We start from the raw sequence: 13,245 nt of genomic DNA, 5'->3' as shown, positions 1-13,245 counted from the left end.
TTGTGGACAAAAGAACCGACGTACGCGCCCCTGGGTGGTGCCTTTATAGGCGACTGTGACATTACAGACGGCTCCAACGACGCTGACGAAGCCACGTGGAGCCTGACGACACATGCTGATACGAACAGTGCCACCCGACGGCACGCACAGGATATTGCTCAGCAAAATTATTCCGGATTTGTAGCTGGTGCCAGGGAATTCAAAAGTAAGGAATCTGCAGCTAGATAGAGTCTCTACCACATAATGCGTTACCAAAGGTAAGTAACTTGCTCATCAGGGCTTTAAGTGGGATCGAAAATGGGGGGGGGGGCATAAAAGGGGTGTGGTCTACATAATTAAGGGTGTGGCTTAAACATATACACTAAATTCCCCCATAGAATGCCACTCCACCCACACATTTGTATAGGATCACACTGCCTTTACACACAACTCAATTGTGGCTGTTATAAAGACCTGGATGTGACTTATTTCAAAGTATGTCTTACACAAGAACAATACACTTCATGAAAAAAATTCAGAAACACTACATCCTGGTAAAAGCTAACACTAGGGGATACAAAATTAAGTAAAGCACGTGGAATATAGACATGAACAACATTACCTTAGTGTGTTTTTAAAGTTATTGTTCAGAAATCTATGTGTTTTTACCTGTAAAGCTAAGGACGTGAATACGGTCCCGAAAGGGAACTGTTTCAGGATGGACCCGGCCACGTAAAGCCCTGGATGACATAGCACATCATAGGAATTCCAAAAGAAAGTAGCACTAACAAAGACGAAAGTTAAATCTGATCTTAATCATGTAAGATACCAAAGTAGTACCGCCAAAGTATCCAGATCCTCTTATGATTGTGGTGACAACCCCTGGCTGTGTATCTAGATTCCTCAACACAAACACACACACTTACATGCAAACCCACAGAAACACAATGAACAAGCATTTTAGCTTATTAAAACACCTGCTCTGTGGGGTTTTCCATGTTTGGTTTTCTAGATACGTCTAATAATTAGCTAAAATGAGCAGGCCTATGCAAATAGGATTGTTGTTGAACCTTTCACATTTGTGTTGTGTATGTCATTCATTTATATTTTCTTAATGTTGCTTTATTTACTGCTATAGTTGCCATCACTTGACCATTGTACTTGGCTTCAGCTTTGAGCTCCTTTTGATGTACAATTAAGCACAACTATAGTAGTCTGCATATCTGATGGCACCGACTGTCAAGTTTTTTAGAACCACTAAGTTAAAAGGATTTAGTTGTGAACATAATCATATGTCAACAAATAAAACACATGTTGCCTTGTGATCTTTCCTACTGTATAGTATTTAAGCAACCTCGATGAGACCCCTGCTTACCTTGGAGGTAGAGACAACTACTGGAGAAAGTTATCCCTAAAAAATCTGTCCAGGACAACAATAATGTATGACATTGTTGATTATGCACAATCTGGCAAGTTATCAAATCGACTTCAGGAGGAACTCAAGTTTCTACTTCTAAAGCCGCAAAATGAAGAGGCTCAGTATAAGCAGATGGCTGCTGTCACTCGTGTCAGGTAAGAGTGACTACATCATAAATATTATTCCTAGAAAAACGCGTGGTTTCATTTTAAAACGTAATGACCCAATAAAAATCCAAAGTCCACTCCCGGTCAAAAAATCTGCTTGATAGATAATTTAACATTTTTTTATATGGTATTTTGTACTGCCACTACTGGATCCCCGTGCTTCTACTGGGTTTCTTACACAGTATTCTTTACATCCCTATGGAGTAATGTTCAGTGTCATTCTGGAATACATCAGATAGGTATTTCGCGTACATTGGTTTGGAATTGATCTATGCAATGTACGGCAGGTGTATTATTTTTTAACTTTGCTTGGAAGCTGATTCTTACTTCCATTATGCAAAGCAAAAATCACTGCGCACATAATTCACTTACTGCATATTTATTATATATATTATATAATGTGAATTCTCTAAATACTTTATTTTGGTTATTCAAATGTTTGTCTTTTGTTTGCGTTCAAATCATGTTTATGCACTGTTTATATGCATTTTTTAAGTGTCTGTGTGAATTTACAAAAACATATTTACATCCAGTCCTGCACAAGTATGCAATATCGATGGCTATCATTTTACTCTGAACAGCACTAGCCCCTAAAAACACACCAAAAATATCAAACAGAGCACTTTATGTAGAGCAACTCACACGCGTCCAACACAGCTCAGATATGCCATCTGCCTGCCGTTTTACAGAAGAATGGTAACAGGTGCTTGAAATGGAAAAAATAGAAGTGCAGGAACCCTACCGACATCAGCGTACTTTCTCGTGTCCGATTCATATCTCCCGCAGCCACCGGGCGACTTGTGTTACAAACAATACTCCTATCCTGAGACGTGCCTAAGGATATTTAGAGACATGCTGCCCCTCTACTTCTTGGGAAGGATGTCTCTCTATAAAATGTTAGTACTGCACCACATCCTCCAGTATAATTTGTTTCATGATTTCCTCCACATTCTTCTATGACCTGTATGCAGTGACCTCAAGATTCCCTCTGCTGGTAGGATGCTGAGAGTCTCCTACATCTAATGCACTCTATCTGTCTATATGGGTGGCCTGTTTCTTTCCGGTCTCCGGTAATACTAGTGGGCAGCACAGATTGTCCTGATTGGAGATTGGCTGTTTGGGGTTAGGCATGACTCCTCGTGGTGTCTGCAGCTGGCCATACTTCAGAAACTAAGGGCTGTGGATCTACTGCTTGGGCACCCCTCATACTCACTCCCTCAGGTCACTAGACTCCTACTGCTGTGCTGACGGGCTGCCATCACTCATATTAAAAGGCTAGACAAACTCAATAACCAGAAACCCCTGTGGGAAGGAAACATACTAAAATAAGTAGCAACTGGCAGACTTCTGTCAATGGGATTAAATTGACATCTTTCCTTTTAGGGGTTGTATGGGAGCATGACCATATGCTATCCTTCAAACAACTCGGTAAAGAGTTCCAGTTGCCTGAATTCCTTAAATACATGCAACTTTGCCACGCTCTAGACACTTACCTACCCGTCCTCGAAGCTCTGTCAGAATATAATCCGCTACAAACAGATGTAATCATGGAACCACCAGACAGAAAGGGAATATTGAGCTCTTGCTCAATGCCGATGACTCAAAATGTGTATGAGAGGCCTGGGAGATTGATATTGGGAAGATGGAGGATGATGTGTGCAGGAAGGCAAGGATTCCCGTCAGAGTGGTAGCATCCCATCCAACTTATGCTTGCCTCAACTTTACTGTTTCAATAGGATTTACTGTAGCCAGTAGCAGCTGGTGTAAGGGCTGAGTGGCGGGGGAGGAGGGGTTGAGCTGTGGATGACATGAACAGAAAACAAACGGAGGAAACAAAACACACATAAAATAACTTACCTGCTGCTCACGGCATCAGTGCTTTTCTGCTCCTCTCCACTGCAGGCTCCCAGACTGCCCTGTGGCCAATCCTGACATGGCTCTCATGCTGCTGGCTGCTTGGGAGCAGCGTAAGGATTGGCCTGAGCGCCCTTGATTTGTGCTCCCAGGCAGACTGGGAGCCTGTGCCTGCTGTCTCCAACCTGGCAACCCAGCTCTGGTTGGAGACAGCTTAGTGCACATGTGGGTTTGGCCATCCTGATACAGCCGGCCAAACCCACATGCGCACTGATAGCAGTGCCACTACTCCCCCTCCGTCCCCTCTCCACGATGGCCCCACCCCCAAGACTCAGCCTGGCCCAACTTGAAAAGTAAAATGATCAAAAACCTATTTTATTATCATTTTAGTTTTCAACTTTTGAGGCTGCTGACAGGGGGGTAACACTCCTCCTTCAAAGCGGAGAGCCGCTGCTGAAGTAGACTCTGGAGAATGGGTAAGGCACGAAATTCAAAGTGCGCACGATGCAGAGCCTCAGGTGGTTCCCTTTTTTTTAATTATATTTTTTATTTATGCAGTTTTGGAAAAATGCAGGCAAAGATCAGAAAGTACATATGTAGAATGTACATATACTTCACTCCAAACACTGAAATGTAGACGTATGTATTATTTGCAGATTATACCATCAGAGATACCATAAACCCAATCCCATACCAATCTGCACCTCTACTATATCAGTGAGGGTAATATATGGAGACTTGAATATACACACTTGTACATCACGTCCAGCACTGTCAATCATACAGTTATCGCATGCCCATCGATCACTCCTTCACAAACAATTAAATAGATAAAACATTACTGTTAGAAATGGGGTCTCTCGTTGGCGATTAGCTTACACCCTGTCGGGGCCCTCACTCTAGTCAGGGTAAGACTGCCACACACCTAAGATACCCCCAGCTCACCCCCTTTCGTAGCTTGGCACAAGCAGTCAGGCTTATCTCAGAAGCAATGTATATTTGTACACACACACACACACACAGTGAAAACATCAGAAAAGTACTCAGTACCAGTTTATAAAAATAGGCAGTATTTATCTGAGTATACCAAGACCAAAACAACAAAAATCCAACATACACAAGAAAAGGTATACATTTTTAAAGTTAAAGGAATCTTAATCCATAGGAATCAATGGATGCATTGTTTTAGCACAAAAAGCTGGGTATGCATCAAAAATAAAGCCGCAGGGGAAGTGATGTGTCAGAACAGCACGTGACGCGTCAATTCTTTACTCACAAGTGATGCAGTGCGTCGATTCTTTCCCAGCCGGTTAGGCGATGCATCGATTCTTCCCCACAGGAAAATGATGCGTCAGTTTCCAACCCGCAGCCTCGGTTCCTTGTGCTGATGTTGAAGAATTGATGCCAAGACACGATGCTTGGAAAATCCAGATTCATGGAAAAAATGGATCTGCACTAAAGCAGGCAATGCATCAATTTTGCCAGCGCAGAGTAGATTTTTCAGCTGCTGTGCTGGTGCTGCATTGATTTTTCTGCCGCAACAGCCGCGGTGCGTGGATTTTTCGTTAGGTCATCAGCTTCCACTTCTAACATCTCAGAGACTGGATTTCGCATCTCTTGGTAAGTCAGGAATTTCAGCAGAAGAGCCCAGATACAGAAAGATGAAGTCTTTGATGTCCCTGAGACTTCACAATGGGAAGCAAGCTCAGTTAAAGCCTTTGGAGAACCTTGGAAAGCAGGATGTAGAAACCAAAGTCCAGTTCTTTACTTCCAGGGCAGAAGTAGCAGTAGCAGGACAGCAGAGCAAAGCGACAGGCAGAGTGGCAGGTCCTCCTCAAGCATCCACCTTTTTTCCCTGGCATAATGTCCTCAATCCAGAAGTGTTCTGAAATTGTGGGGTCAGCAGTCCAGTACGTATACTCATTTCTGCCTTTGAAGTAGGCAAACTTTAAAGGAAAGTCTTTGTAGTGCACAAGGCTCTGCCTTTCCTGCCCTGTTCCCAGACACACTCCAGGGGGTTGGAAACTACATTGTGTAAGGACAGGTACAGTCCTATTCATGTGCCAGTGTCAGCTCCTCCCTCCACTCTAGCTCAGGAAGACCCATCAGAATATGCAGGGTACACCTCAGCTCCCTTTGTGGTGCTGTCTAGAGGAATTCACAAACAGCCCAACTATCAGTCTGACCCAGAAGTGTATTCTGCAGCCAGGCAGAGGCAAAGAATGGTTAAGCAAGAAAATGGCCACTTTCTAAAAGTGCCATTTTCAAACTTACAATCTAAAAACTCCATATCTCTATCTGGTCCCAATGGGAAATGACACTTAAAAGATATTTCAAGGCAATCCCTATGTTAACTTATGGGAGAGATAAGTCATGCAATACTGAAAACCGAATTTGGCAGTATTTCACCATGTGGATATGAAAAATACATGTCCTACCTTTTAATTACACTTCACCCTGCCCATGTGGCTACCTTGGGCCTAGTTTGGGCCTGGCAAGTGGGTGCACTTGCCAAGTCAACACTGTAGTTTAAAACTACACACACAGATACTGCAATGGCAGGTCTGAAACATGTTTACTAGGGGTGGCTCCTCCATTAGAGCGGAGAAGCGTCGCCCTCCCGCCAGCAGCAGCAGGTGCAAACTTTTCCCCAAAAACAGTAGTAAACTGTGTTTATTATAATTTTTTGGGAAAAGGGGCGCAGGCTTGGGGGTGATGAGCAGTGGGGGGGGGGGGAATGCACAGCACCCTCCCCTCGGCTCTCGGGCCAGAAAAACACACATGCGCAGTGGGCTCTCTCCAGCCCACCAACACAGTTGGTGGGCTGGAGAGAGCCTGCACAGGCTCCCATTCTGCCTGGGAGTACCCTGACTGGGCGCTTCCAACCAATCCTAACGCTGCTCTAAGCAGCATCAGGATTGGCGCAATGCAGGCTGGGAACCTGTGCCTGTAGAGGAGCGGGAGAAGCAGATGTAGCAGCAGCGGCGGAGGTAAGTTATTTTTTTTATTCTTCAATTGTTTTTAATTTAATTGACAGTCCCCCCACCCCACTCCGGCCCACCCCTTTTGCATGGGAGCCACGACTGATGTTTACAGGGATACTCATGTGTATGGCACAGTCGGTGCTGCAGGCCCACTAGTAGCATTTAATTAACAGGCCCTGGGCACACGGTGCACTTTACTAGGGACTTACTAGTAAATCAAATTTGCCAATCATGGATAAACCAATCATCAGTACAATTTAGACAGAGAGCAAATTGCACTTTATCACTGGTCAGCAGTGGTAAAGTTCCCAGAGTCCTAATGCCAACAAAATCAGATCAGAAAAAAGTAGGAGGAAGAAGTAAAAATGTTTGGGGATAACCAGGCAAAAGGGCCATTTCCAACAATTATGCAGCGGCAGGTGAGCGCGGATATGTTTGCAGAGGTTCCCAGAAGTCCTTGGGCCACGCTGCCAATGGAAGAGTGTCAGCATAATTCATAGCCCATTCCTCACAAAGCATGATCTTCTTGAGCCAGTCCTGAAAGCACAGTACTTTGCGACTATTCCACATCACAGCACTCAATGTTTAGCTAGTAACATTGCAGTGGCAAACTGTTGAGGATATCCTTTGTGGACAGTTTTAACATAATTTAGCAGTACCATATGAGGAGTAATCTGAAACGTAAGTTCCACCATCTCATCCAGTACCACAATAATCTGAGCCCAAAATTCAGCCACAGCTGGGGAGCCCATGCCATATGAAAATAATCTGCATTCGGTATGCCTAATTTCTGAAAGCTAGCTTCACAGGTGGAAGAGTACTTAGAGACAAACTTATGGGAAAGATGCAACCTGTTTAGAAATTTGTATTGTATTAAACAATAACAACCATTAGAGTAGACCTCCTTTGTTTGTTGGCAGACTATTTCCCCACACCAGATTTAACATTAAAGTATTAAGCTGTGCTCAGAAGGCCTTAATTAGAGGGGTAGAGATGTTCTGAAACTCACATAGCAATTTCGAGAGCACCATCAACTTTATAAGTGTTTTTCTCCTAGCCAATGAGAGTGAAAGTTTAACCCACCAATATACCCAAGTGGAGATGATGGTAATGTACTTCCCATAATTTTCCCTCACAATAAGCTGGGTATCACTGTGGTACTGCGGTGCTAAATTCCCAAGTATTTTATGGGTTCTGTTTGCCAATGTAGTCAAGCGCTGGGACAGCGGCGGCAGGAATGAGAGGATCCATAATTGATTTCAAGCAATTTATTTGGAGCCCTGATCTACCCCCATATCGTATGATTTCTGTGATAATAGGTTTTAGGTTCTCTTCTGGATGCTTCACAATAAGATGTTGGACCTCGCCCTTTTGGGTGGGTTACCCCAAACTTTTTGCCTTCCGTCTGTTTTTCTGACCTTTTCTGTTGGCTTTACAGCTCTGGGCACTTTACCTCTGCTGATCAGTGCTAAAGTGTATGTGCTTTATCCCCTAAACATGGTAACATTGGCTCATACCAAATTAACATATTTAATTTACCTATAAGTCCCTAGTAAAGTGCACTATATGTGTCCAGGGCCTGTAAATTCCATGCTACTAGTGGGCCTGCACCATTGATTGTGCCACCCACGTAAGTAGCCCCTTAACCATGTTGCAGGTCTGCCATTGCAAGGCCTGTGTGTGTAGTTTTACACCCACTTTGGTTGGGCATTTACAACTACTTGCCAATTTGTAAACTCCCATTTTATTACACATAGGTCACTCCCCAGGTAGGCTCTAGGGCAGGGTGCTGTGTAGGTAAAAAAGTAGGACATGTACGGTTTTGAATATCCTGATAGTGAACTCCCAAAGTCATTTTTCACTATGATGAGGCCTGCTCCTCTCAAAGGCCAGCATTGGGAATTCCTTAATATACTTTTAAGCTGTAATTCCTGATCAGAAAGAAGTAGTTACATCATGTTTCATGTCCATGGAATGGCCTTCAAAGGACAGTGGCCTGACCCTACACAGAGGACTGATAACCCCCCACATTTAGCCTGGCAGATATAACTGGTCTGAAATGGAACTGGAGCACTTCAAAACTACTCTTTGAAGTCGCCCCCACTTCAAATGCACTTTTTGTTGTAAGTCCTGGGTCTCTGACTCCCTTCAAATCAGACACTTCTAGACCTGGAACTGAATCTCTGTCAGAAGACCTGCTATGCTGCTCAACGAACTATATTAGAACCAAGGACACTCTGCCAGGAAGAAGACTCCTGTACTACCAGGAGGGACTGCCACTCTGCAACTGCATTGCTTTGTTGGCCTACTGCTTTCTGTGTGCTGAGCTGTAGGAAGGGCTGCCTCTTAGCTACTTGCTTTGCTGTGTTGGCCTCCTGCCTGCTGCTTCTTGCCTGGAGTGAGAAGGACTGGGCCTGTTCTCTACATCCTTGCATTGAAGATTCTCCAAGGGCTTGTTGGCTTGCCCCCTGTTCTCAGCAGTCTCAGGGACACCAAAGGCTGCCTGTAACTTACCTGTTGCTGCTGGACTCTGCCATCTGTACGTCCTACCCTTGCATGAGGTGCCCCTCCAGTCCTGGGCATCAGAAGTAGATTCTGCCACGGATTTCTGTAAAAACCGACACATCGTGCCGTTGACGTCGATGCTTTGCTCCATCAAAAGTACTGTTTCAGCAGACTCTGCCTGGATTCAGTAGCTGGCGTACCCTCCATCCCGGTCAGCCTGAACTTAGGATTTGCAATGGTCCCTCACGACCTGAAGTATGCTTTTGACTGCTAGCGACATCTTAGCACTCTTCACATTTAGGATCTTAGGGGGTCATTCTGACCCCGGCGGTCTCAGACCGCCGGGGCCAGGGTCGGCGGGAGCACCGCCGACAGACCGGTGGTGCCCCGCAGGGCATTCTGACCGCGGCGGTTCGGCCGCGGTCAGACAAAGAAAACCTGCGGTCTCCCGCCGGTTTTCCGCTGCCCTTGGAATCCCCCATGGCGGCGCAGCAAGCTGCGCCGCCATGGGGGATTCTGACACCCCCTACCGCCATCCTGTTCCTGGCGGTTCGCCCGCCAGGAACAGGATGGCGGTAGGGGGTGCTGCGGGGCCCCTGGGGGCCCCTGCAGTGCCCATGCCAATGGCATGGGCACTGCAGGGGCCCCCGTAAGAGGGCCCCACTGTGTATTTCAGTGTCTGCAATGCAGACACTGAAATACGCGGCGGGTGCAAACTGCACCCGTCGCACCCCTGCAACTACGCCGGCTCAATTCTGAGCCGGCGTCCTCGTTGCAGGGGCATTTCCTCTGGGCCGGCGGGTGCTCTTTTGGAGAGCGCCCGCCGGCCCAGAGGAAATGTCTGAATGGCTGCCGCGGTCTTTTGACCGCAGTGCGGTCATTTGGCGGCTCCCTCCAGGCGGGCGGCTCCCGCCGCCCGCCGGGCTCAGAATGAGCCCCTTAGTCTGAGTCTGGCGGTCTTCAGACCGCCAGACTCGTGGTGACGGTCGGACCGCCGCAGTCATGGCAGTCCGACTGCCACATCACGACTGTGCCACGGCCTGGTGCCAACACTGCCTCAATCCAGTCTCTATCCACCAGGGCAGGGGTGCTTACGAGTCCTTTTCTGCCAGCCTTTGCATGGCGGTAATCCTGCCATGCAAAGACTGGTGGAAAGGGGGTGCCAGGGCCCCTGCACTGCCCGTGCACTTGGCATGGGCAGTGCAGGGGTCCCCATGTACAATCCCATTGTGCTTTCCACTGCCTGAATTACGGGCAGTAGAAAGCACGACAGGTGCTGTTGCACTCGCCACACTGCCATATTGCCGCAGGCTCGATTACGAGTCGGCATCACTGTTAAGGCCCGGAACTCCTAATAGGGTCGGCGGTTTCTGGCCACACTGGCGGCCAGATGGCAGTACGAGTTTGGCGGGCGGCCTCTTTATAAATGTATATCTTGACTTCTCATTTTTGGATCTCTATTGTTCTAAACTGATGTAGAGTCTTTTTTTGATGTCTTTCACTGTGTTACCATAATTAAGTGTTGCACAAATACTTTACACAATGCCACTTAAGTTAAGCCTGACTGCTCTGTGCCAAGCTACGAGAGGGTGAGCACAGGTTAATTTAGGTCGTGTACCTGCCTTACCCTGATTAGGATTGTGGTCCCTACTTGGACAGGATGCCTAAATCTGCCAACTAGTTACCCAATTTCTAACAGAGGGGCATTGTCTAACGAAATCCCAAATTGACCCTTCCCCCATCTGTGGTGATACTGCCAAAGGAGGCATTCTTGGGGCTCTAGAGTAAGGGCAAATAATATTGGGGACTGGGGACAGCCCTGCCCAGTGCCACGATTTATGTGAGTGGTCAGTGATAGACCAATATTTACTCCCACTCGGGTCACTGGGTCAGTGTATATTAACTGTATCCACCGCAGCAAAGACTTACCAAGGCCCATTCTTTCCAACACAGCGAACAACAGATGGTTCCTTTTACTGTATGATTTGGACATGTTCACTAGTGCAATACTGGCAAGAGATTCACAATTCTCTAGATAGCATTTTGCTCACCCCACCAGTTATGGATCCCAAGGTAGCATTGTTGGGGGATAATGGAGGGTTGGATATATTCTTGTACACAGAGAACCTTAGCCAGAGTTGGTTTATTGGTAGTGAATAGGGACATCGCAAAGAACAGGAGGAATGCAGAACTCCAACCCTTCAGGAGTGGTCTAGAGGGATGGATTATTGAGCCAAGGCGGAGAAGCTTGTCTAAAAATGTGTGGGGGGGCTATAAATGTAAACACAAGTGAGTTTGGGGATCTTAGGACAAACGGACATTAAAGGAATGAACTGGCTGCAACACTTTTGCAATCTTTACATTTTTATTTTTGTGTAACCCAGATACAAGTTGCTACTCAAAAATAATCCCTGCTGTGTTAGGTGCCACAGTTTGGCTGTTCTGCTATATTTCGATGCTTTTCCTCTTTTGAAAACAATAAGAAAGATGTGTAAGAAAAATAAAGGGTGTTTAAACCGAACTTCCCCTGTGAATGTTGTCCCTCTTGCTTTATCCTGGTAGTCTGCCCACTTCTGTCTTTCAAGGGTGTGATGGCCAAGATTGTTATACTCTCTTGTGGTGCCAAAACAAATACCTTTTGCTCTCTTATGCCACTTTGCATTTTGCGGATTGCAGCAAACCAGCCTTCACTTGCTCGCTTAAAAGCCATTCTTCACATCATTAAGCTTTCTCCCTTCACCCTCTTAAACAGAGTAAATACAATTTCCTCTTTTAATGCAGCTGCTGCCACCAAATGTTTGATCATGTCACACCCGCATTGGGTGGGGGAGGGGTACTCTTACATGTTGACAGTAGGGAGCCATTGGGCAGGAAAAGACTGTGGTTTCTTTATTTCCTTAGTGGCTGATAGACTGAAAGAAGCTTGCACTATCCAGATGAATTATTGAAAACCTAAAGTATGGAAACAAAAGGATTTATTCTTTTCGAAGAGGGCCTGTATTTGGTCCGTTAAATTCACCTTGTGATCCATTTTTCCAACCCTGTCCACAAGTTTTTTAATTGGTAAATCCGTAATGGCTGTCATTTCTTCTACACTGAGCATTCCCTTTAAGGATGTCCATTTTCCATACCACTCTGCCAATTGAGCCATCTTTCTATTTATCATTCACATCATATGGTTTTGCCCCAGTTATCAAACTCAGACGTGTACTATATTACAGTCTCATGTTCTGTGGTAGTAAGCCCAAGCCAGCTTGCATCTCTCAAACTACCCACATATGTTCTCCCCCACCCTATGTGGTGCTTCTCACCTGCAAGGACATATCTCTGTCCTTTTGTCTGGTCATGTTTCCTGATAGACCGTGAGGAAACCATTGTGGTGTGAGGGTCAGTACAAGATTATCATTATACCAGAGCATCTCTTTAGCTATAGCTATGTCTACGACAAACATCTGTGCATATGCAACAATTTAATTTATTCTAGTTATAGACTAAGAATCCCAGCATATAAGGACCTACCTCAACAGGAAAGCAGGCTTAATGCAAGCACTGTCGATTTTCTGTGTTCCAAAACTCATTAATTGGATTGTGTTGCATTGTGATTAATCTTCGTTTTGCAATGACCAAGCATGCTTATTGATCTGATTACAGACAATGTTTCATGAATCTAGTTGTATGGTATTAGGCCTTGGCATAGAGTTGACTAGTTGCGTATTGTTGAATTATTTTCTCAATCTCCTTCTCTGTGTTTTACACTTAATAGTCTCACTCCTCAAGTGCACTTACTAGAATCGGTACAGCTAATAGTGCTGAGGAGTTTGTCACATATCTTTGATTCTGTGTAGTAAGAAAGTGAATAATCGACATTTGGAAAAGAGTCCCCACCCTATAGATCCTCGTTACCCGCCCTCAGTTCTGATCTTTTGGTAAAGCCATTTGTTCTGCTATTTCATTCACCACAATATGCTTACCCTTCAACACCCTCTGAGATCTCCCTACGCCGATGGTGGTCTGGGGCTCGGTAAAAGTATGTACAGTAGGGTTTTCCTCGAAAGATTATTTATTTTAAAGTGAAAGTATTCAGCGCAGAATATCTTTTCTCACCTTTCCTTTGAAATAGTCTTAAGGTTTTTTCTTCTTGCAGATCTTTTTGAGTCTCTAAAACATAAAAGCCTCTTCAGCCTAAATATGTTCCCTCGATCTGTTGACTTCACAGTCCTTGTGGGCTTTTTGTAATTGATTACATTAAATCTTTTTTCTGACATCCCTTAGTCAGTATAGAGCTTTCTGACTGATACTTCTAATTGCAGGCACTTGTGAATACCCCCAGGTGCCGACT

General features: G+C 45.3%; 1 protein-coding gene across 1 annotated transcript in view; it reads left to right on the top strand.

Moving 5' to 3' along the window:
* The window catches only part of C8HXorf58 (chromosome 8 CXorf58 homolog), a 626,664-nt gene that overhangs the window by 464,050 nt on the left and 149,369 nt on the right, over positions 1 to 13,245 (top strand). Inside the window, exon 7 of the mRNA XM_069204823.1 lies at positions 1,322 to 1,551. Within this exon, the coding sequence (XP_069060924.1) occupies positions 1,322 to 1,551 (230 nt within the window). The remainder of the gene's footprint in view (positions 1 to 1,321; positions 1,552 to 13,245) is intronic.

The sequence above is a fragment of the Pleurodeles waltl genome, chromosome 8 (assembly GCF_031143425.1).
Source record: "Pleurodeles waltl isolate 20211129_DDA chromosome 8, aPleWal1.hap1.20221129, whole genome shotgun sequence".
NCBI lineage: Eukaryota > Metazoa > Chordata > Amphibia > Caudata > Salamandridae > Pleurodeles > Pleurodeles waltl.
The sequence above is the reverse complement of the archived record's forward strand: the minus strand, read 5'-3'. Positions and strand labels throughout refer to the sequence as shown.